Below are 25,640 nucleotides of genomic sequence, written 5' to 3'. Positions count from 1 at the left end.
CACTTAGTGGGGCAGAGCTTGGTCATCACTGAGCAGGCCCACCTGCACCCCGTCAAGGCCTCTTGACTGCCTGCTCCTGAAGCAGCTGCTCCCACTGGGTTCCGCATGATGCTGGCAGCCACCTGACTTCCTCTGCGCCTCACTTTCTCTGCACCCCTGGTGCCTGGCACTTGGCTGAGGGGCTTTGTAAGGAGCTGCAGCTCAGCCTGAAGGAGCATATGGGAACCTCTCTGTTACCTGCACTGCCTGAGAAGTGCAGGGGCAGCCCAGGGACAGGGGCCCTGTGGGGAGCTGGCTCAAGGCCCTGGATCGAGCTGGGGAAAGGAGTCTCTCTTCAAGTGTTTCCCAACATCCCCCTCCAGGCATCACGTAGGGGTTGGGCAGGCAGCCCCTCACAGGGCTCTGGGAACCCCACTCACAACTGGGCCACGCTTGGCCCAGCTCTGAAGCCTCTGGCTCCCTTCACCACATAATGTTTGCCTATGCACTGACTGTCCTTGGTGGCTCTCAGGCAGGTGTCACCACAACAGCTAATCCTTATGTTGAATAAAATGGATAAAACTGTTGCTTTTATATTTCCTAATACAAAAATTAATGAAAAATGCCATTTTGGGTCATCTCGTTATGTATGTAATTGGAACGGATAAGTGGTTAAGGTCCAAAGTATGCACAGTGAAATTCACCCTTGCAGGGAAGAAGTAGTTTCCCAAGTTCTGACAGACACATACGCTGTGTCCTTTCTATCATGATTACGACCCAGAACGCCCTATCTCCCTAGTGGGGCTCCTAATGGCCCTTTGGGCTCAATGTCCTGCTTCCACCTCTAGGGAGCCACCAATCCGATGTCTGCCTCTGAGCTTGAATGTTTTCCAGAATGTCCTATAAATGGAACCCGTAAAACAAGCAGCTTCTAATCTGGGCTTTTCCTCCTTTTTAAGAAGTGTCTAATTTGAGAACAATATTGATTTCCCCAATTCTTGTTTTCCTGGTGACCCATGAGTAGGAGACGGAAGGCAGACTTACCTTCTGGAACACTTGATAGTTGGACTTGGACCATATGTCGAGCTGTGGGGAGAGGTCAGAACCGTTAGCTGCAGTTTCAGGGCCTGGACCTGGGATGACACTGAAGCCCCCGTTCCTCCTGTTACACGTGAGAAGGGAAGCGGGACTGGAGAAGCCACCTCCCAGGCCAGCCACCCTTTCCTAACCTGGACCCAGCCCGTAGCCTGACTCCACGAGCCAGGCCAGCCCTGCCTCAGGATCTCTGCAGCCCATCTTCTTTGTATTGTTTTTCTCACAAGCTCCAGAGACACCCCCCCACTTCCTGTGGGCTCAACATCACCGTAACAGAGAGGTGTTTCGTGGTTACCTGTCTAAGCATTATTCTCAGAGACTCGTTCTTTGTTTTCCACCTGTTCAAAACTTACAAGCTTCATAATAGGTAAGACCGCCTTATGTAAGAGTCCTTATTACCCGCTGTGCCCAGGAACGTAGGCTTGGCGAGGGCCTGGGTGTGGAGACCCGCAAGCTGCATCGCTCCATGCCAGCACTGCCCCAGGCCCTCTGCACGCATGTGTCCACTCATCCCCTAAACAGGCACCTTCACCTTCCGGATGATGAGGCAAAGGCTCTGAACCACTCCACGGCCCAAGAGGAGACTTCTCTGGGGTGGCACCTGGTGGTGCTCACACCAGGAAGCACAGAGAGAGGTGTTTTTTTTTTTTTGTTTTAAATTAACTCTTTTTTAAATACAGACTCCTTGCTCCCTGAGCTGGAGTCTGGACAAGGTCCGGAGTGGACCCAAGTCTGTTCCTTTTGTCTCTGCTATGCTCCCAGGTAACTGGGACACCCGGCTGGTCCCAGATGAAATGTGGGCAGGGTTTGGGGGAAACCTGGTTTAGTCCCCACAGCCAGGTCACACAAAAGGAATGCTAATGGCTCGTTCTTTTGTTTTTTCTTTTTCTTTTTTGTGGTGCTGAGGATGGAACCCAGAACCTTAGCATGCAAGGTGAGAGCTCTACCACTGGGCCACATCCTCAGCCTCTTGTTTCTTTTTAAGACACAGTCTTGCTGGACATAATCCAGGCTGAGCATTCATGTATTGTATAGGCCAGTCTCAAACTTGCAGCGATCCTCCTGCTTCAGCCTCCCGAGTGCTGGGATTATAGGTGTGAGCCACCGTGCCCAGCCCTGTTGGCAGCTCATTCCAACCAAAACCATTTAGCAGGGGTGCAGGTACTGGGAATTGAACCCACGGTGTGCTTGCTCCGCAGCCTCCCTGGATCCCGGGAACGAGGGCGAGGCTATGCCCAGAGCACACGCAGTCCTCCTGGCTTCTTCCTGCTGCTTTCATGTGAGCCTCACTGTGTGTGTGTGTGTGTGTGTGTGTGTGTTGAGCGCCTCTGCTATTTTGCCAAAGAGCTCTCCAGAAAGGCGACATCAACTTTCAGTCACTGCCCCTACCCTTCAACTAATGGACAGGAACGACAATTTAAAAACTCTCCAAGCCTCAGTTTTAATTTGACAGGTTAACAACTGTAGCAGGAAAAGTGACAAAGACAACTTTGAAGGAAGATGCCAGCCTCATCCCCTTCATTATCAGTTCCGTTACAGGAAACCACTGCCGGGGCCGGCAACAGGAGGAGCAGCCGGGGCCTGCGCTTTCTCGGTCAGCACGTTAGCCCAGCGTTTAACAAAGGCCGCCCTTCCAGATTACTCGGGAGCATGGGGTGACTAAGAATGACTTGTGCATCCTTCAGCTCTCCCAGGATTGCTGCCAAGATGACAGGCAGAGACCAAAGATTCTAAATCTGAATCTCAGGATGAGCAGCATCCGCGTCTGAACTTGGAACCAACACGGCTCTCCTCACGCCTCCAGCCCACAGCTGTGCCTTGTGAAGTTCTGCCCTGTTCCCCTTCCTGCCTGTTTGCATCACGTGTGAGCAGACCGAGCTATGAACACAGCCATGACATGACAGCAAAGAAGAATCTGCACAGACTAAAAAGTTACAGCTTTGACTTGAAAACCTTCTGTATCTATGAGATGTATTAATAAAAAACCACCCGGGGGGACACAGGCATAGGCTTAATGGAGAGATGGCTTCCCCAGCTAACTGTGGATTTGCAGAGCAGACCACGCTGATTTCAAGCCAGGGTGCTGCTCTTTTCGGAAGGAGTTTAAAGTGTGACTCAGGGCCCTGGGGATGGCTCTGACATCTGGGAAGAGAGCCGCTGGACAACGCAGTCTATTTACCTAATGCACAGGACTGAAATGGGGACGTGGTAACAATGGGCGCTCCGTCTGCTGGGAGCACACAGCAGGTGGCTTGCGCTGGATTTTCCGCTAGATTTCTGCCAAAGAAAGCCATTTAAAAGAGCATTCTGGAGTCAATGCCCGGCTTCTCCTTCGGGCCAGGAAGATCTTCAGGTACTCATTTCAGGGAGCCAGGCAGGAGGTGAGTGAATATTTATCAGCTCCAGCTCTTTTGCTGCAAAGGCAGGCATGGCTATGAGTTTTTTGCTGGCTGTGATATGCAAACAAGAAGCATTCTGGGAGCTGCCAGCCTCCCTGGTTCAGGAAAGAAGTGCTGTTCCCTGCAGCACGCAGGTAAGAAAGTCCACCCCGTGGGAGTTCGAGGAGCACCCCTCACCAAAACAGAACCGCATCTTAGGTGGGAAGTGGGCTCTTCTCAGTGGAAGTGCAACAAACCCCTGGATGACCGAGTGCCTTTGCAGAGGCATCTGTCTCTTGGGAGAAACCCTATGATGTCGACCGACCTCTCGAAACAACCTGCAAAGATAGTGGCACATGATTTCTGCTCTGCAAAGAACACTCAGGATGCTTTGACATCAACAGCAAGGTTGTCCTAACTGCTGATGAGCACCGTCACCTGAGTTACAACAGCCAGGGCAGTTGTCATTTCCTGAGGGCTGTGTGTCTGGCCTGTGCTGCACCCAGGTTATCTTGTCAAATCCCCCAGCTCCAGGGTGGTGACATCATTCCTAACACAAAAACCTCCCACTGTCACACTCAGGGGTGGGGAGGAAGAATTGGAAAGCAGACCTGTGTCCAGAGGTCCGGAAGGAAGAGGCTGCTTTTGGAGGGGACACTGGCTCCAGTGCCCTCTGCGTCCTCCTGGCGCAGCTGGTTGGGGGAGGGGAGCCCTGCAGAGTTAGCACCACAAATCTGCTCTGAGGTCTGCTGCTATGATCCTCACCATTGTTAACATTCACTCGGCTTCTCAGAAGGTTACTAACTCTTCATTTCGTTTCAAGAAGCACTACACATGATGACTTCTCAACGATCTAGGATGGACACAGAGCTCCTAAGCCATGAGGATTTTGACTTTGTGAGGAGCTTTGCCTTGAAAGGCCACACCTGAGCAGTGGTGACAATCGCTCCACAGCTGCCCAATCTCCCAAACCACGGCACTTCTCTGTGGGCCTCCTCTGCTTCCACTCTCCCCGGAGAGAAGAGTGTGAACAAGTTTCACCGAGGAGCGCAGTGTTCCGAGTCTATTATTCTCCAACTTTTCACTTTCAATCAGGACACGCATTTGTTACTAAAAACTGCTGAAAGCACCATTTCGGGGCATCCTCTGCATAGGAATTAAACTGGATTCCCTTTCCTTGCTTTCACCCTTCTCCCCAGAAATAACAAGAGGCCGTTTTTCTGAAGGTCGTCTGAACAATTTCAAAGGCTATAACAAATCAAAATGTTCCCTGCATCTAATATCAAACGGGGCTGATGCCAACACTTATTAGAGAAATCAGATTCAAGCTTCCCCAGCCCCCTCGACCCAAACACACACACACACACCCAGCTTTGAAGTGGGAAGAATGCGGTATGGGAAATTACCCTGGAGACAGCGCTGGCTGGCTTTGAAGGTCTCCTTTGATACCAGCATTTCTTCTCGTCTCTTACTTGGAGGCTAAAAGCTGCTTTTCTTATTGATACGGGGTAATTAATGAAGCTATAGCATTAACATAACCTAAATCCCCTAATAAGATAAATTCAACCAAGACACTTGGATTTGTCTGTTTAGTCTGACGGTACGAACCAGGACACCGGCCAAGCCCTCCTCTAACCCCGCTACCATGCTGAGTCACGGCTCCACTCCCAATTGCAATGACTAGCAGTCGGTAAGTCTGAACAGAATTTTACTTTTTCTAGAGGAATCAGGCTACTGGTATTTGGTATCAAAAATATCTATCACAGGCAGAGACAGGGCATCAGGGTTGTGGCGACAGCCTTGCTGGAAGGACTCTGATGGGAAGACCCCCGCTGGGTCTGGAAGTGGGCCAGCACCAGGCTGCTCTGGGAGCAGCCTGGATAATGACAACTCTCAGAAGGCGCTGGCTGCCCAGGGTGTGGCAGGCAGGAGGAGGCTAAGCCCACTGGAGGTTGTACCTGGGAGGAGCTGGCACGAGGCTGAGTCTCAAGAGAGCCAAGCTGCAAGTGGCAATCTGTTCCTGTAGACCACACCTAACTCTACCAGCAAATCTACCAGCGACGTCCCTGAAACGTGCCAGACACTTCACGCACTGAGCGCACCGGTGCCTATGTGGATATAAATAATCAGATGCGCATGCGTGGCAAGCCCAGGTTTAGAGCAGAGCACTGGCGGTATCTCTGCGGGTGTATTTTTATCATTTGTAACGTAATCTGAACAGAGCGACTAATCAATGGGCCGGAGAGAGGGCTGGGAGGAGCAGTCAGCTGACAGCTTCTCCACCAGACATCAATGGCCAGCTCACCCGAAGATCACAGAGCGGGTGGTCTGGCAGCCTAGCGGTTTCCAGTGCTGGGGCCCCTGCTGTGGATGTGGCTCTGTGTATGCAGCTGTGAAAGGGCACAGTGGGCTGCCGGTCCCACTGTTAACAGCCAGCCAGCCTGTTGCTGGCTTACAGTTTCCGGGGGTTCAGTCCCTGGCTGGCTGGACTCAAAGCAGGAGCACCCCAGACCCAAAGCAGGAGCACTCCGGTAGAAGGGTGTGGGGGGCAAAGCTGCTCAGTTCACGGTGGCTGGGAAGCAAAGCAGGGCTGGTGCCAGGGCGGGGGCGAGGGATCAGACACAGGACTCGAGGCCACGCCTGGGGATATGCTTTTCTCATGTGCCAGGGGCTCCCAAGCTGCCAACCTGGCGTTCAGTCTTAAGAGGCACACCCACTACATTTCTTCTGTCAACCATAGTTCAATGCGGATGCCCATTCTCTTCTGATGAGCAGAGACCACTCTCGTCAGGAGGGCATGTGTGAGCCTGTGTGTGTCCCCCGCTCCCTGACTTATTTACAACCTTCAATATGCACTCTTCTTTGGAAGGCCCCCTTCCCAATCTATGCTAGGAATGGAACCCAGGCCCCATGCTGAGTTGTCTCTAGGACATAGCTCACCCCTCTTAAAAGAAAATTCTGAAGCACAGTCTTGCCAGACTGCCCAGGCGGGGCTTGAGCTCGCCCTCCTCCTGCCCCGGACACCAGTGTCCAGGGTTACAGGCAGGGACTGCCACGCTGCCCTCCCATCACTCATGTTTGACTCTCAGTGTTCCATTTCAGCTGTGTATTTTCTCATCCCAAGTAGGCTGTCTGCTCATGGTCCCCACACAGGGTTGGGGGCCACTATACTCTGGGCACTAAGGTGTATTCCATCCTAAGGACACAGCAGAGACACAGGCTCTGTGTGGCTGTGGGCGGACCCCTTCCTCTCCAGGACTGAGTTTCCTTATCTGTAACAGTGGCATCACTGTCACAACATCAGACGGCTACAAGGACTCACGAGCCACTGCAGGCAGAGGCCGGACAGTGCACCGCTTCCCAGGCCCTCAAGTGTTAGTACCGTTAGTACTGATGTGAACTGCAAAACGGACATATAAATAAATAACCACGATGTGCAGATTCTAGGAAAGCTGAGTATTTCCAAATCCCACAGTTGTGTCAGCACCAAGGACGGCACTTAATGCCGTGAGTGAAAACAAACCTGGGCCTGTCGTCTGCAGAGCCCTGCAGACCAGCACTGCACTGGTGCTGGGAGGATAGGAAAATGGGGTGGGTGGGGATAAGGACGGGGGACCACCCTGGAGCAAGGGTGAATGTGTACATGCGTGCCATGTCCTGGATCCGCAGAGGGCACCTGAGGCTGGAAAGTGGGAAGAGATGCGTGGAAAAATGAAGAGGATAGGTCCGAAAGGGAGGCAGGGCCAGATCAGGAGGCACTGCCATGCTTTGCAAAGGTACTGGGATTTTTCTACAAGCCAGAGTGTGTACAAGTGTGTTTCGTACAATGCCAGTGTCACAACATGCTCCAAAAATAAAAGTGAAAAGAAAAGTACCTAGAGACGTACTATATACTATGTCCCTTCTCACCAGTCTTAAGGTTGATAAGCAAACCAAGGGCTCTAGGAACTTTTACAGTAAAGAAAATGAACTTCGGGCTCAGTGGTGGAGTGCTTATATAGCGTAGGTGAGGCTCTAGGTTTGATCCCTGGGTGTGTGTGCGGGGGAGAGACTTTTTCTAATCCAACATCTCTCCCTTGTCGGCCACTCGGGGCAGGGGGAGATGCAGGTGAGCAGGAGAACCATGCACAAGGTATGCGTCCTGGAGGCTCTCTGGAAGCTGAGGGCCGGGCTCGTGACGTGAGGGCAGTTGGAGTGGAGAGGCGGCAGGGCAGGAGATCAGTGTGGAGAGTAGAAGACACTGGTGGTGGAGGGTGTGGAGGACAGGCAGGGCTGACGTGAGAGACAACAGATATGGGGTCATCAGGAGGCGGACTGGAGTGCTCAGGTGTCAGAAGAGAGGAGGGACTGTCCAGGTGTCCTTATGTGGGTGGCAGGGACAAGGATCAAGAAAAGCAAGGGGGAGGGGACCCCTGGGAACCTGGGGGTCATGGAGAAGAGCAGGTGAAGCGTCTGAAGGGGCTGGAAGGGTCACTGGAGGGAAAGAGGTCTGTAGGTGCACATGTGTGGCTACTTTGTAGTTCCCTAAGCGTGAGTGAGCTATGTGTACTGCCCAGGCGGCACTGTGCTAGGCACCTTCTGTGTGTTACTCTGGACGCGAGGCGAGAGGGAAGGTGGGGCGACAGGATGCTAGGGCTGCCACAGCGCGCAGGGCAGGTCCGCTCTCCTGGCTGAGCCAGTGCGTGTGCATGGGCGTTCCAACCCCAACTCTGACTCCACCCTCACTTCCCGAGTGTGCCCTCATCCCTCAATTCCCTTCCACACCCTTGGTGAGCCACGTGTTTCACACCAGGTGTGACCTTGAGGAGAGCCAAAAGGAACAGCACGGGAAGTGCCACTGGCTCTGCCGCTTCCATGGCGGTGGTAGTCTGGGACCCTCCAGAGCCATGCCACGGTCAGGAGATGCACGCAGGCCACCTGCGCCTGGCTGCACCTTGCTTTCCACACTTGCTCCGGGACAGTTTGTTTTTTCAGGGGAGAAAAAGGATGGGGTCCCTAGAGTGCATGTAGCCAGCATGCCTGTGGGGGCGGGAACGTGGTAACTTGCTGGACGCACAGATGGCATCATGTCACCGGCTGGGCCTCCTGGACATGCGTGTGTCTGTGAAGCCATGTGTGTCACCTTGTAGAGAACACTGTGTGCTCACTGTGGAATGGCCACTGGGCGGTGCCCGTGAGCACAGTGGAGACTCGGCAGTGAGAGGGGAATGCGGGTGGGTCTCGGGCAGGGTGTCCGGCCCCCGGGGAGTGCCCACAGAGGCAGGCTGACAGCTCCCATTAGTGTCCACTGTGCACTCTGTGGGGCCAGATGGAGTGCGTGTGGTGGAGGGAATCAGAGAGCTACAGCGCCGAACTCTCCACGCGGCAAGTCACCCGTGAAAGGGACTCGTCTGCTTGGAGCACTTAGTGGCAGGTGAGGGCTGTGACCTCCTGGGGCCGCCCATCAGTTTCGTGGAAAAACAGTGCCATCGGGTGTTCAGATGACTCAAGTTTTCCTGTGGTCCCAGGAAGAGCAGAATGCTGAACTCTGGACTGTGGATGTGCTGGCTGACTCGGGGAAAAAAAAATCTATTTCCTCAGAAGACACATTTAATGAGGCAACTGGGGTCTAAGGTGATAAATTAGAAATTCAACTAAGGACATCAGGCTGGGAGGGAAGCACAGAAGCTTGATGAGAAATGCAAGCAGAGGGATGAATATTTTGTCGTGCAGGGTCTGTCTTTGTACTGACAAATCTGTCTGCAGATCATTTCATCTGTGACTGCAGGTTTTGCCTGCCGTTCAGCGGGGCTCTGTTCTGGGACACAGGAAATACCAGAGGAGGAGCATGGTTGCAGGAGGCTTACCTTGCCGTCTTCGGTGTAGACATTTTCATTATAGCCCTTCACTATCGTCCGATCGATGAACAGGCTCCGCATGACAACGATCACTTTCAACACCTTCCCCAGAGTCACCTGTCAGAACATGAGTGTGCAAATGTGAGTGTTTACACCTGAGCATGGGATCCCACAACGCCGGGCAGGGCTGCGTGCAGGGGGGTGACCGCCCGCCTGCCTGGCTCAGGGAAGGCGCGGCACTAGCACCCTCCCTGTGACCGCTCTGGGTGCTGCTGCCCCACTCACTGAACACCCTGCACCTCTTTACACTTCTGGCTCAGGCACCCCAGGAGAACTTTCACGGACACTCGCTGCCTGCCGTGCAAAGCGCCCCCACCCGGCCCACTGCTCCCTCGGCCTTTTATTTTCAAAAGCGAGGATCTTAGGGGTCTGGAGTGTAGATGAGTGTGCCCGTCTGTTTACACCAGGACTAGGTCGAGTACAATACAGAGAGGAAAAGCAGGCATCAAACCCTCCTGGTTAAGCTGCCTATTTTATAGGAGCTGCAAAAAGTAGGGAAGCACTACAAAAATAAGGTCTAAAGGCAAAAGCAGAGTAGCTCAAGTTTAACCCCAGGAAAGAAACACGATCCCGGAAGTGTGCTTCAGTGCTTTCACTCTTAGAGCCCACGCGCATATTACAGATTTAAAAACACCTGACGAGCGTGTATCTGCCAGGGAGACGGGGGCTGTCGTGTTGTGGCACAGGCTCAGCACCTGGGTGAGAGCAGGGCTGCACTTAGGGGCGTGGGCAGCTCTCCCTCCTCTGGAAGCCTTTGCTGCTTGGCTCCCAGCTGAGACTGCGAGGCCAACACAGCCCAGCACTGAGACCAGGGCTGTGGGGCCTGGGGTGTCCGGATGAGGCTGGATACTGCAGGTGTGGGCAATGGGAAGCCTCCATGGTCCGTGTAAGGCAAAAACTTAGGCCATATGCAATACCCTGGTCCTTTGATGCCAGTCTTCCCCCTCCCTTCTATATTTCCCCACTCCCCACAGCTGTGCAATGGACTGGTACCCCACCTGGTACCAGTGAGCACCCCGTCATCTGGGTTCTTCAAGGGTTTGAAGTGCTGGGCTAGCTCTGCATACATACCTACAGAGTACAGAATCTAAAGACGCTAAGAAAAGACACAGTACATTAGTTTACATTTAAGAGAATGCTAAGCCAGTGCCTATGACTCCAGCACTTATCAGGCAGAGGCAGGAGGATTGCAAGTCCAAGTTCCACCTGGGCAATGGAGCGAGACTCCGACTCAACAAACAAACAAAAAGAGACAGAGCTGTAGCTCAGGGAGCACCTCTGGGTTAGATCCCCAGTACTGCCAGCACCATCAGCGCACACTTGATGGGGAAGGGAGACCGGTAGAGGGAGAGGGGATCCCCAAAGAAGTGTGTCTTACTCTGCTGGGTCCTTTTCGTGTAACTGAGAATCACAACTTAAGGACATCGATAGACACTGATGGCAGGATCAGCACGTCTGGCTTTGGTCAAAAGTAGTTTACTGGAAGGGACAGCAGGACAGAGGAGGAGCAGCGGAGTCACAGCACTGTGACTCCAGCCTGAGAGGCAGTGTCTCTTCCTCCTGCTGCAGTGCAGGAGCCTGACACCCCCTCCGGTGAAGGCCACGGGCTGCCTGCTGTCACTGTGCTAAGAGCCCAGGTAACTAAGCAATTGCTTCCTGAAGACACTGAAATCTAGCTGACTTTAATGAACTCATAAACCGCTTTAGTAATTTCTTAAGATGGATTTCAGAAATGCACTGGAGACAGCAGAAATTATATGTTGAAATTTTTTTAGAAGTAAATTTTGGTATTTTAAAATTAATACTTAAAAAGTAAAAAATGTTTATTATAGAAAAATCTAAAAACAGGAAAAAGGAGTAATCACTTACAGTCTTCCACGCCACAACTGATGGTTTTTGAATTTTTGACACAGTTATAATTAAAAGTACACACCTCTACGTAATTTCAAATCCAATTTTTACTTTAGGTTATGACAAGCATCACCATGCTGCATGGTATCGTGGAGTGAGTGGACCTGCAACGCCTTTAACCTTCTCCCACTGGCAGGTGTTCCCATGGCTTCCACGTTCTCCCTAATAAAACTACGGCTGTAGCTGGGCATGGTGGCTCACACCTGTAATCCCAGCACTTGGGAAGCTGAGGCAGGAGGATTTTTGCGAGTTCGAGACCAGCCTAAGCTACAAAGTGAGCTCAAGGCCAGCCTGAACTGCACAGCGATACCCTGTCTCAAAAAGACAAAAAAAAAAAAAAAAAAAACCACAACCCCAAAAAACCCCTACTGGCTGCAATGTGCACTTCCATTACGCAGCTTCCACTGCATTCAGGGTTATTTCCTACAGTAATGCAATCACGGGTACAAAGAGCATAGATACACAAAGGCTCATTGTTTTCCTTACTGTCATGCCAACCACCAAGGGACAGACACACCCATCCCACACACTGCCTACCCCCATCCAACAACGGAGCACCAAACAGAGCCTGTCACCGTCTAGAGGGCGGCCATGTGCCCACCCTGCCGGCAGCACTAGCCAGCTCTTGCCCTGTTGCCTCAGCTCCTTCTCCTGTCCTGAGCAATTCTGAAATCATTAACAGCCCTGGCATCATTTATCTGCAAATAAATCTAAAAGACCAGGACCCTAAAAACCGAAGAGCCTAACTGAGGTGTCTTCTCAGGTCTGAACAACAGTGACCCTGCAAAAGCATCCCGCAGCCAGGTAACCAGAGCCCACTCTTCTGAGTCTCACCAAGGCCACTTTTAAAACACATGTGGTAGCAGGACATGAATACAGCACACACGTGTGCCAGCTGACACCTTTCCCAAGACTCTCGGGAGGCATCCCTCCCCGCTCTTTACTAGATGAACCAATTGGGTTATTTTCTAACTTTCTAGAGGGTTCTGCTGGGGATTTTGCTGATGGCAGCCCCGTTGTGCGCTTTACTATGTTCTTCCTTACCTTGTAACTCCCTGAGAACTGGTACTAGATGACCTTCAGGTTTGATTTTTTGGGGCAAGCTCACACCTGGAGCTGCAGTAATCTGTAGACTGTCAGTGCTCTAGGTCTTACACTGGTTTCCTTTCACTATCTTTCAAAGGCTGATGCTCTGGGAAGCCTCTCCATTTTTCTTTTTACAAAGCCAGGAATGATGCCAGTGCCCAGCCAAGCTGGAGAGGCACAGAATTATGGCTGAGTTTTACACCGTGACACCACCTCCCAGGTTCTAAAGGCACTGGGGTCGGGCATGCTCTCCTGGTCCATTCCCTACCTCCTCTAAATGTGGATTTCTTCAGTGGACAGGCAAACAGTGCTGCCTCCACTTATGAAGGAGAGGGAGGGCCCACAAGGAAGTCCTGGTGAAGGACGGATGCCCAGGGCCTGGTGCACTGGAGGAGTGGCTATTACTTGCCTGAGCCCTTGTATGGACTTCACCAAGGCAGAGCGAGAGGACCGAGTGAACATCAAGGCTGGAGCTGGAACTGCTGCCACCTGTAGGCTGGTGAACTCGTCACCTCAGGCAGTCTTCCCTCCTGCTGCTACACTGGGCCAGGGGTGAGGACTGCAGGGAGAGGGTGACAAGTGTTGCTGAGCCCTGACAGATGCATAGCACCGAGGAACTGATGAATGGCTGCTAAAGAGTCCACTGCTCACTGAACTCTTCAGAAGAAGCCAGAGGCCACCGCCCAGCGGAGCTGCCAGCCACTCAGTGTGTGGGTCCAGCCTGTGTGCCTGCATAGGCTTCCATCCCACGGGCGCCTGTTTACTCAGCAGTGAGACACATGCAACAGGGCTGGCTGGGAAGCCACAGAGGAGCAGCCATGCAGGGCCCTGGTCTCAGGCACGGTGCATGAGGCCTCCATGTGCAGTGCAAACCCGTGGGATGGGCTCAGTACTCCCTGAGCAGCATCCTTTGTAGCCCGTGTCCTTCCATGGGGAGCTGGAGCCTCCCTTCTTGGCACTGGGCTTCTTCAGCCTGTCTGGATGCCCTGGGCTGCGGTGACCTAGAACTTTGGGTAGACTAGTACCACGACACATTGCAGATGGGCCAGTCCTCCCACCAAATAGCCGGTGCTACCAGGGCAGAAGCAAGATGCCCACAGATGGGCCATGGGTCCCTTTGCTGTGCCCACTGTGGGATGCCACAGATAAACACTAATGCCATCTGTTAATGAGGCGTGCTTGCCGTTGCCAAGGTAACATTCTCACACCGAACCGCACACTGCCTAAGAGTGCACTCATGCTCCTCTCGAGGAGCTGGGCCTGTAGCGTCTGTGCAGCTCATAGTGAGGTCAAAGCAGCCCCTGCTTCTGCAGTGGGGGTCACGCAGCACTGAGCCAGGCGGCCAGCCCTGGGAGTGCCACCTGGCCAGGGTTAGCCGTGCTCCAGGCTGGGGTGCTCCGTGCCTCTGGTCTGGCAGTGCTCGCCTGCCAAGCTGGATTTCTAGTTCACTGAGGTAAGGATGCCCTGAGGGAGGGAATGAAGTGGGAGGGGAGTCGGGGATAACAAAACATAAGGAGCCCAGTTCTGCTGCCACTGAGCACCTAATAGGTCCAGTGGCTGAGTGTTACCCCTCCTGGCGGCGGTGGTGCCCTGCCCGCTGCCAGGGGCACATACTCGACAGTGGCCGTTGCATCACTGAAAGCTCGGAAAGGATCCCCATCACTGACCTGAACCCTGAGTCCTCCGGGCCGCGTGGGGCTATGCCAAGGGCCTAGGGCGAGGCGCAGTGCCCACATCCCGAGGAAGCTGGCCTGGATGGCACCTGGGCCCACACATGTGCGGGAGGCGACGGGGTTAGCACAGGGTCTGTCACTCACACAGCTGGCTGTATGTCTGGGCCTGTTTGGGAGGGAGGGAAGCCAATTACTGACGGAAAGCCAGCCATGAAAACAAGGTAAAAGTCTGACATGAAGGAACCCTAAGGGTTCTGCTCCAGTTTACTGCTTTTTGAAGAGAAGGAGGGAAAAGATGAAAGGGAGGGGGAAAGAAAAAAGAAGAAAGAAATGAAGGGAGGGAGCGGAGGAGGGGAAGCGATGGAAGGGGGAGGCAGGCCGGCCAGAAGGCGCTCTACAAGCTGTTACGCTTTGCTGCAGCCCGGAGCCTTCCTCTGGGACCAGCTCTACAAGAGCAGCGGGACATGGTGAATGACCCCGCCAAGCACTCTCGGACTGAGGAAGTGGGTATTTGTACTGTGTGTGACACTACCCTTGGACCCTGATTTAGAGACAGCCGCAAAGGATTCAAACTTTTCCTCCAACTCTTTTAGGAAATAGGGAAATTAAGATTACCAAGTATGACTCTTAACTTGAAGGAAATAAAACTGATCTATACTTTCATTCGACCCAAGTGTCTTCCCCAAAAAGTTAAAGACATCACATTACAGTGAGCCGCGCATCCTCACGTTTACAGCTGCACAACTCACAACAGTTAAGTCTTGGAAATGGCTACAGGTCCACCATCCACAGAGGAATGGATGAAGAAAGTGCGGTGTTTATACACCATGGAGCACTACTCTGCCATAAAGGAGGAGACACCTAAGTCCTCTGCAGGAGAATGGGTGCACCTTGAGACTACAGTGTAAAGCGAAATAAACACAGGAGCTTCTCACACATGAAAACCCAAATTATAAATAAATGGAAGATGCAGGTAAAGAGACAATAGGACAAAGGGAAGGCCAACCGAGGAACCTGAGTTCTTCCTAAGGGTGCGAAGGAGTCCTCTGCAGCATGCCTCCTGCACCTGCACCTGCACCTGCGAGAAACCCAGTGGCGACAGTTGCCTCACAAAGCCCTGATGTGGGATGGGGATTTAGCTCAGTGGCGTGCCTGCTTTGCAAGCACAAGGTCATGAGTTTGATCACTGGTACCAAAAATAAATAAATAAATAAATACATATATACATACATAAATAAAATAAATTAACAAAGCCCCATTGCCCAGGGAAGCCCCGGTGACTGCTGGGGCGGCACTGGTGGGATGGAGCGTGGGACGGGGACTACAGGGGCCTGGTGCAGGAGGCCCCGCCACACCACAGGGCAGGGGCCTTGGGAAGACAGCCTATGGAAGGTTCCCTCTACTGTGGGTGGCCCCGAGGCAGGGTGCTGCGCGGTGTGTGTGTGAGGGTGTGTGGTGGGCAGAGCAGAGGACAAACCTGCCGTGGCGGGCTGAGAGCACCAAAGCAGAAGGCAGCAGGCATCGAGGAGCACACCAGCCAGAGACCAGCAGTCCTGCAGCCCTGCCCCTGCCCCTGCCCCTGCATTCTCTCCCGGGCCACGTGTCCTCGGGGGGCTGCGCTCACACCCAGGGAGGGCCTCCCCTGCTGCTCTCCCAGACCACCAGTGGACGACTTGGTGATTGCACACCGTCCATCCCAGCACCACACATTGTGGGTCCAGCTGCCCGGGAAAAGCCCTGCCTGTGACTGCATGAGGCCTTGGGGGACATCCAGGTGTAACAGCAGAGGAGAAAAATGAGGTACAGAAAGCAGGATGGAGAGACAGACAGACCCAGAATGGAACTGCTGGCCTTTCTATTCCTCCTTTTCATCTGTGCAGCAAATATTTCTTGATGGCATTCTGTGTGCAGGGGGTCTCACGGAGCTAGAGAGAAATGGGACTGACACACAGAGCACTCACCACCCAGCAGCAGCAGATCAACCTCACCCGTGGGGTCTGGAAGGAAACGGACAGAAGGGGGACAGTTCAGAGAGATCTTCAGGGGATGCTTGTGTGGAAAGGAGATATGTGAGTCAGGTCATTCATGTGGTCACTTGTTCGGTCGGTCGCTGGGATAGGAAGCACTGCCAGGTGCTGAGTGATCTCTGGGGACTGGGATGGAGGCCTGGACATTCTTGGAGAGAGAAGAAGGTGGTAGCCAGAAAATACTTCCCTTGTTTGGGGCTCTGAGGACGGGAAAGGCAGACTGGGGCTGGGCCAGCCTCCTGGGTGGACGGGAAGAAGCCTGGTGGCTGGGCTGAGGGGCTGTCTTGCGAGGACTGCGGAAGCCGCTGTTGGGTGCAGCTGGGATATCCCCTGTGCACCTGACACCTGACGGGTGTTTTCAAAGAACAGAGATGGAGAGGAGATGGGAGGGGAGCAGGGGGAGCCCACAGGGTTCTGGTTTGAGCACCAGACAGGTGGCGCTGGTTGATGATGGGACGAGGAAGGAGAAAAGAAAGAGGGCATCCCTTTCCCTCCTCTACATCCGGGCAGCTTCAGAAACATCCACATGAAGAGACATAAGTGGGCAGCTCTGAGAGCTGGCCTCGGCCAAGCACCGGGCCAGAGGCAGTGTCATTTTAGGAAAGGTATGGTAACACGCTCTCTTCTGGGTGGCCTGGGGAGTGCACATGCCAGGCTGGGCTCGGAGGGAGGCCTCAGGGAAGTCCAGTCCTGCAAGAGATGTGCTGGAGGACCGAGGCAGGCACTGTGCCCAGGATGAGGCAAGGTGATCCCCACGCAGGCCTGCCTCATGCCCGCATGGCACCACACCACTCTCTGTGGCAGACCTGGCCCCACTGAAGCTTGTCGCCTCTGCCAACAGCCTGCTAGGCAGCACTTGGCTTTTAATATTTTGTCTGTAGGTTGTATGCCAACGTGACCTTGATGCAGAAAATTTTAATTCAAATCAATACATGGACAAGGTCACTTTAAAATCCAATTAATATGAATAGAAAAATATGCCCCACAGTTCTGTGAGCTGAAAATGGAATAGTTGCAAGGGAACAGCTATAAAAGAGACATCCACACGGCCTGTCTGGGGGCTTCCGTGTTTGATCATGTGGTTATCTGTGTCCTTAAATGCTTGCAGTTGTTAGAATACTGAAAAACATTTCTTTTTCCTTCTATTTAAGGTAGCTTAAAATTAAACTGGGCTTGTTTGAAGAAAAATATAAAATGTACTGAAAACTGTGAATGCCTAGAACATAATCTTAAATAAATTAAGCCCTGGACTTTAACTCACCCAGGAATTCCTAGAGACCCAAGGGTTCTAACATGGGCCTAATAATAGCAATGTGCATTTATATAGAATTAATTTACAAAACTGTTTATTTACAATGAATAAGTTTATTTTAAACTGTTCATTTACAGTGAACAAACAATGGCCGAATGAATGAAAAAGCTAATTTACATAACTACAACATTAGAGGAAACTGAGGTACTGGTATTTTAGATTCTTGTTTATCCACATAAGCATACTGTAACCAGGACTCCAATATACTTTGTTCTCAGATTTACCAGTTCATCCGTACATTCTACTCCTGATTAATGAAAAAATTTTATGTTATTATTGGTATTTTCTTATGATTACTTCTGGTGCTTGAGACTGAACCAGGGCTTTGCGGATTCAGCACTGAACACGTGCTCCATCACTGAGCTATCCCTCCAGCCCTGGAAGCTTTCATTTTATAGCAAGAATCAGAATCACATCATAAATGCTAAGAATGCATTTGGATTCTTCTATGTTCTTTCCCTTCTGCTTGCTGCCATCCCATTTGGAATCTTTGCTTTTTTACCTTACAGTCAGGTTAGAGTGGAATAGAAATAATTCAGGCTCTACCTGCAGATGACAACTGTTTTGTAATTCCAAGGAAACACTGCAAATTAAGTAGAACTGGGATGCAGCACTAGGAGCGTCGGTGACACATAGAAAGCCTGTTTCTGTGTCACATATGGCTTTTTTCCCTTACGGCTGCTGACGGGCCCCAAGCTGTGCTGCACGGGAGAGCCCCGCGTTGTGTGAGGCATGTGTGGCCCCCTCAGAAACCCTCCTGACCAGCAGAGCAGCGTCCTGCAAGGCAAGGCCGTAAGGAAAGCTCCCGCCTCAGCCCTGGCTAAGGCGCCAGATGACTGTGCCCACCTCTAGACTACACTGTTGCAACAAATTCAAAGCAGCAGAGGACAAGCTGCTGCCTTGCATAATGTCAGCCGTCCTCCCACCCAGGCTGGGGATGGGAGCATTTCTGCATTCTCCGTCATTTGAAAATAATGCGAACCAGCGACTTGTCCCCCAGCCCCGGGTACCTCATCTGCTGTTAGTATTAATGCTCGTCACACACTCATTACTCTTTACGATGCCTGTTTGTAAATAGCAAGATGGGATGCAATTAAACCATGAGAGGCTAAATAAACACACATTCTAATTAGGATCTTTACAAGAGATTTTTTTTTCATGTATAGACTGGAATTTACCTTTCATTAATCTAACTTAATTGCAATAGTGCACCAATAAAGAGCCAACCCAAATTAAGTGATCTAAATGATTCCCCCATATTTAGGGTGAGTAAGCAATCCTTCCTTTGGGTAACAAGCCACTGCCTGCGGGAGGAGGGGAGGAGACGGACAATGGCACCACAGGTGCTTGGGGAAGGATTTTGGCAGCCAGAGATACCTCGGGTACCGGAATGCTGGCACTGTACACGCCTGAAGCCAATGAGGTCAAGGCCAGGGCTGCACATGCAGCTGAAGCCCTCTTGTGAGTCAACCAGCTCGGCTTGGGCCAGGAACAGACACCACCCATCAGCTCTGTCACTGTTCAAACCCCTTGCATTCTGCTAGAGTAACAGTGCCCAGGATGGGTTTCTGTGGCAAGGCAGCAGATGCTTCCGCGGGAAAAGGACATTTGTACTTGGAAGAGGAGGAGGAGGAGGAGGAGGAGGAGAAGGAGGAGGAGGAGGAGGGGGGGGGAGGGGTGGGGGAGGGGGAGAAGGAGGGCAAAGGGGAGGAGAGTTCTCATGTTCTGATCTTTGCCTCTGGGAGTGCGAAGGATATTACACATCAGGCAACCAACTTGAAGGTGGTGCCTCACCAGGACAGCACTTGGTGATTCACTCTTGCCACCATGCTGACCGACCCCAGCTGGGGGACAGTGCTGTGTCAGTGTCTTTCTCCTGAGACATCACCGCTGCCCCAGGCTTCCCTCCTCCTCTTTCTGCCACCTGCAGGCAGGCATGGGTGTACAGGACCCTGCCCCAGCCCCGGGGCCGCCTGGCCTACAGCTGGCCGGTCTGTGGAAACCAACCAATCTCTGGAAGGACAAGGCTACTGTGCTCAACTGCAATCCGGAGAGCCACCACGTACCTGAGTTCTGATTGCAAAGTATGGTAAATGGGAAATTCTGCAGGGCACCCCTTCTCAAAGTGGTCAGATATCTCTGACAGCCTGTGTGTCACAGCCTCCTCGTGGGAGTCAGTCTGCAGCGGCACAGGAAGGGCTTTGAAAGCTGCTGCTGCTGCTGCTGCTGAGGAAACCGCTTGGCTCTGCCTCAGCAGTGAGTGCCTCCGCCGCATGCTTGGCAGCGACCTTCCCCATACACTTGTGCTGCAAGAGACCACTCTGAGAAGCGCAGCATGTTAGCTTCCAGGGAGAAGTAACCTGCTGGCGATCCAGTCCCCAGTGGTCTGCTGCCATGTGTGACCTCACTCATGCTCCCCTCATGGCTGTCTGCATAGCCCCCGCTCCCTGTGCCTGCGGGTGAGCGGCCCACAGAACTGTGTTCCCTGTGTGAGACCCCAAGGAGACGAAGCCATCAGCTCTTAGATGCTTAACTGCTCCCAGGTCAAGAACCTTCATTCCACCTTATGGCTCCAGCAGAAGTCTGTGAAAACTGCCAACGGCTCTCACTTAATCACACTGCAGATCATAGACAAAAACAAATCAGCCAAAAAAACCCTTCCATGTTAGTGAGCAGATGTCGGGCCCATTTTCAATTAATACGACCCACTTCCACACAATCAGACTGCTTAAAATTCCTGGAACAAGATGTAAAAATTAAGATGCAAATGTTCTGATTTTAATGAGAATGAATGGAAACTATAAAATCCTCTCTCCCTTTGAGGATAGGTACAATCTACATATAAGTCCCAACTGCACACTAAATTTATCAACAAAACAATCATTTGATAAAGCCTGTGTGCAAGAGGAAAATAGCACTGGGAAAAGTCGGAAGTATTTTCAGAAAGCATTTCCTATTGAAATTAAATTGTATCAAAACCATCATCCCTTTAAAAGGCTTAAAACGCCCTGAACTCATTCCAACACATTTCTCCATCACCTTCTTGTCCTAGGGAGCTTAATCCGTGTGACCTTTTCACGACAGCAACGGAAGAGCAGGACTGGGCTTCTCAGGTCTCCCTTTGGCACCAGCTCTCCCACTTGGCATGCTTGGGTGGCTTGCTGAGCCCTCCCGGTCTCAGTCTTCTCATCTGCACAGTGGCGGCAACCCTTGCTGTATAGGGACTGGAGTAAAAATCCTGTGCATACACTGAGCTCCTGGCCACCGTCCGCAGGTGAGGTGGGACAGTTACTTGGGAACACTCAGGAGGCCTGAAACTTCCTACTCCAGGCCCCTGGCAGAGCTCCACATGCACTTGGACTTCCATCCGTGCAGGCACCTGACCCCTGCCCTGCATACTCTGGGGGGATACAATGTTTTTAGCCAACTGGGATGGAGCAGTGCCTAGAACTGCGGAGGCCCAGGGTTCCACCCCCAACGCTGCAGAAAGGGAAAACTATGTACCCAGCAATCAGGGCCACCTGAGGGGCCGCTGAGCCTCTGGTGTGGTGCCAGCATGGGCAGTACACCTCAGTACCTGAACTCCCAGGAGCTCCGAAGCCTCCCCTCAGTTCCACACCTTAGAACCACAGGAGGAACAGGGAAGTGGGGGATAAAATCATACATTTCTGGGAAGTTCCTGGAGGAGGAGAACACTCAAGGACGAGAGCACAAGGGCAAGCCAGGCGGACCCTCCTTTCATCTTCTGTGGCTAGCATAAGCCCCTAGGAAAGTAAGGACTCAAAAAGCATTTGATGCCAACGATGAACAAAATTGAGAGAGCCAAGCTTCAAAGGCACTGCAGAACCCGGAGCCCGCAGCCTTCAGACACATTGATGGCAGGGAGGGCATGGAGCACGGCAGACAGCACACACACGCTGAGTCCGAGTGACCAGGTTTAACTCTCAGCTTTGCTCCCCATTCCCAGAGCCAGGGCCAGCTCCCTGCCTCGGTGCAGCACCGGCCTTGAGGGTCACCTGTCCAGGCACCCAGCACTGTCAGGCACTGACTCAGGCGCAGATAATGCACAGCTGTGATTTTCACAGGGCTCACTCTCAGCATCTGGGACTGATGAGGAGCAGAGGAGCAGAGACACGGATGGGATGGAGCAGGTGGGCTGCAGAGATGGTGGCCAGGACATCCCTCAGTGCCATGGGGCCAGCGGTGTCTCGATTCAGAAGGGCAGAGCAGCAGAGGGGAAGGCCCGGTCAGGAGGAGGTCGCCTCTATCAGCCCAGAGGAAACTGGTGTCTTGCTCCGCACTGGCCTGTGTCCCTGGGCTCGCCAGAGGCTTACATAGCAGCACACTACTACAAAATGGGGCAGAAGTCTTCATGACAGACCACCAGGATGTGCTGTGGTTAGCGCCACATCACAGAAGAGGAAGTGACATCACCGGAAGTAAGCTAGGACGAGAGGCCCTGTGGTCAGAGATGGTTCTGAGGGATCCATACCCAGCCACCTGGCTCTCCAAAGCTTCACTGACAGCCATGTGCTTATGGGTGGAGTTAATTATTAGGAGAAGGATGACACACTTCCCAAACTACACAGAGCCAAGCAATTTAATTAATTTTAATTAAAATTCAATATGACACACATGGTATCATTAACAACACCACAGACCATCCTCGGGTAAACTTGTACTCATCTCTAAATTTAGCTGCAAACAGAAACAGACTGGGCGGGCCACTTTCATTAAACCCAAGCAACTGTTATATCTCAATGCACAGACACAATGAAAAGATTAACTGGAGGGAAAACCAATCATGTAGACTAGAATTAGGGAATGAAGTAAAACACCAAGATAAACTGCTTTTAAAATTGGCTGAAGATTTAATACAGTGCTATTTACAGGCTTGGCCTAGTCAGTGTACACCAGGCTAATGAGACTCAATGGCTGCATGTAAATCTGAGTCAGGATACCCAGGGGTCTAAAGACAAGAGCAGCACAGCTCCTGTGCCAATGACTCCTCAGAGCAAAGGGCGCCATTTGGCCGAGCCACACCCTTTTTGCTGCAGACTGCTCACTGCCACGGGTATGGGGAGACACGGCTTCACCTGGTCACACACAGAGCCTGGGACAAGTTGCATGGCACCTAAAGAGTGCTGCTCGAGACTGCTCTGGTAGCGAGACCAGTGACAGCATACATGGTCTCTGTCCCACAGCAATTATGAAGTCCCAAGAGAGCCTTCTTTGTAGAGGTCCCTGTGTCCAGAGCCCAGGGCCACGCCAGCTCCATCCCAGGTAGAATAAGATGCATGTGGCGTGTTAGGGGACTAGCAGAACCCACACCTCCCCCTGAGGTCTTCACAAAGGCTCTGTACAGCAGTGCGCAAGAGTGCAGGCCTTGCCGACGGCACTTTAAACAAAGCCAGCCATTCAGGACCAGCCACTCCTGCATATGCGTCCCGTCCACAGCGCATCCCTTCACTGGCGGCACAGGGAGCATCATGGGAGGGGGAAGTGGCAGGGCCCAGTCTCTGGCAGGAGCAGCACATGGAGAAGGGTATCACGGGCTGAGAGCAGCGGGTACAGGGCACATGTGTGGAGAGTGGGGAATCTCGTGGCTCCTTGGATCTCTGGAAGTGAATAGGTACTTTGGCTTGTCCAGTAATTGGGATGCCAGCTGCTGGCTTTTAGTGGGTTGGAGCCAGAAACAGTAAACCCTGAACAACCCGCCAGCTGATTCTGTACAGCGAGGAACCCTGCCAGCTGAAGTGCCAGTGGCATCTCCACTGAGAACACGGAGGGCACAGGAAGAGATAAGCTTGGAGCGGTGAGCGGAGGCCAGCTCCTGAGGACCTTGTAAACTGCCCCGAGGAGTGGCTTCCCCTGCAGACAGCAGGGACCAGCGGAACAGGTGACGGGCATCTTTGGAAGGACCCCTCCAGTGGGAGATGGAGAAGGGACTGTACCTAAGAGCAAGGGCAAAGCAGGGGCAGGAGTTCAGGAGCCACGAGCCAGCAAGGAGGTAGCAGAGGGCCGAGGAGTCACCCTGCAGCAGGGCTCACAGCACCCTGGGTACGGTGTGTGGCCCCGGGACGGTGGCTGGGTGCCACCACAGCAGACGAGATGCCTAGGGGCTCCCTTCCTCATGGTATTTGGTCACTGGCACTGTTACAAGAATGAGGGCAGCACTGGAGCAGTAAGAGGCCAAACTGGGGCAAAGAGTTAAGACAGGCCTGTGGCCAAAGAACAGATTCAACATTTTTACACTCAATAAATAAAAACAGACAAGCCGAGCTCAAGCAAGCGAACAAAGGCAGTTATGGCAGGGTGCTGCTGGGCACTTACTCATCGCCCTTTCTGGATTTTGAACATGGAGCCTTTCATGCTGCCTCAAAAAGGCAGAGGCTGCCTGTGTCTAGCAGACACTGGATCTGTGTAATGCATTCAAAGTATTAAAAGAGAAAAATTCAGTAATGCTCCTTTGGAGCTGGACTTGTCTTCTCCTACTGTGAACTCCCCAACGTCAACACCAGCCTATTGAAGTGGACTTAGGGCCAGTGGATGAGTGCTCTGACCTCTTGGGCCACTAGTGACTGAAGAGTGTGGAGGAAGCACGAGGTGAGCTCCACGGGCTGGTGTCATGGGTCACAGCAGCATGTTGGGGTGGGGACACTTGAGGCCTTCCTAACTGAACTATCATTAATATAGATGACACAATGTTGGGGGCATTTCAGGGAAACTCCTGGTGCCCAGGAAGCCCTCCAGATGCAGGTCCCCTCCCAGGGTCTGGCCAGGGTCTCAGGCCACTTTCCACACTGTGCCTAAACCTGCGAGCCACCTCCAAATCCCCTGTCAGATGCTGGAACACCAAAGGACACAGCAGGAGTCTGTCAGCAGAAGGGCTGACCAGACAGGGCTCAGAGCACCTGTGTTCCTAACCTTCTTGAGATTAGCCTGTCCTGTTCTGATCTTTCTCCTTCTTATCTCCACTCATTCATTCTGTGGTATGGACACCGAACTCAGGGCTTTCCTACTAAGCTATATTCCTAGATCTTTTTTATTTTCTGAGACCAGGCTGCACTTAAATTTTCAATCCTCCTGCTCCCAGAGCACTGGGACTGTACCACCATGCCTGGCTCAGCACCGTTCTAATGAAAGCTACCAACTGACTCCTTCCCGGAAGCAGGTGCTAGGACATCCACACACACAGGACTCCTGAACCTGAGCCCTCACCTCTCAACAGCTCACAGATCCACCAGTACGATCTCTGAGCTTAGGACACTGGTGATGGATTTCAGAGCACTAACGAGGAATGGGATAGTGAGCCCCGCAGAATGATGTGTGCAGTTTAACAGATTATGACGGCTACACAGAACTTGAACTCACTGCCTTCAAAAGAGAAAGCCAAGCACAGCTCTAGCATACATATTTCCACAGAAGCTCTGCTTGCATTTTTCCTAAGAAACCTCAGAATCAAGTGGGTCCAGAAAAATCTCTGCAACCAGAGCCCTCATCTATGTCTTTGCACAGCCCCCAGCCTGATCTGCTCAGTCCCGAGATCCCCTCTGGCCACTGGAGGCTGCGCCCTATGAGGGCGGGGTGAACAGCACGCTGCACCAGGGCAAGGAAAGCACTGAGGCCTGGCCACTCCAAGTGAGTTGTAGTCATTCATTCTTTTTTTTTGGTCTTTCTCATTTTTATCGGTACCAGGGATCGAACTCACGACTGCCTGCTTGCAAGGCAGGCACTTATGCCGCTGAACTAAATCCCCAGCCCCCATAGTCATTCATTCTTGAGAGGGGCATCTCACTACGTTGCCTAGGCTAATCTTGAACTCCTGGGTTGCAGCGATTCTCCTGCGTCAGCCTCCTGAGTAGTTTGGGAGTATAGGCAGATACCAGCGTGCCAGGCTTCAAGCGATTTCCTTTTAGAGATTAAAATTACAGCCCAGCTGCTCTGGGGCCTTGCAACTCTTCCAGGCTCAGTTTCAAGAGGAAACTGGGGATAAAGCCTCGGAGCTCCCGGGGTCCAGAGCAGGGTTCTCGTGAAGCTGGGCATGGCCCGCCCTAGAGAAAACTCATACTACCCAGCTTTCTAGGGAGCTCTTCAGGACCAAGCCATTATTTCTACCCCTGATGAATTTATACTTCAAAGGACAGCTTTTTCAGTGTAAGTTTTAATTCTAAGAATAATGCATGAGGACAAAGAAGCAATTCGCCCGCCCTCTTGGTAAGCCCCTCTCTCCAGCACGAGCCAATAGGAGACCCAGTCAGTGTCTCCCGTGAGCCCTCCCT

The 25,640-nt window shown here is 52.4% G+C and overlaps 1 protein-coding gene across 2 annotated transcripts in view; it reads right to left on the bottom strand.

The window, feature by feature from the left end:
* Positions 1-25,640, bottom strand: part of Med27 (mediator complex subunit 27) — a 167,627-nt gene that overhangs the window by 11,650 nt on the left and 130,337 nt on the right. The window contains exons 5-6 of one of the 2 annotated variants that reach the window (XM_003470838.4): positions 9,299-9,406; positions 1,024-1,065 (exon numbers count right to left, since the gene is read on the bottom strand). In XM_003470838.4, the coding sequence (XP_003470886.1) occupies positions 1,024-1,065; positions 9,299-9,406 (150 nt within the window). Of the gene's footprint in view, positions 1-1,023; positions 1,066-9,298; positions 9,407-14,013; positions 14,186-25,640 lie in introns of those variants that run through there. The other variant, XR_010045967.1, reaches the window with a different exon arrangement.

This window comes from Cavia porcellus, unplaced genomic scaffold (genome assembly GCF_034190915.1).
Source record: "Cavia porcellus strain 051 isolate PalLab524CR breed Dunkin Hartley unplaced genomic scaffold, mCavPor4.1 scaffold_49, whole genome shotgun sequence".
NCBI lineage: Eukaryota > Metazoa > Chordata > Mammalia > Rodentia > Caviidae > Cavia > Cavia porcellus.
Note: the sequence above shows the minus strand (reverse complement) of the source record. Positions and strands in the feature narration are given on the sequence as shown.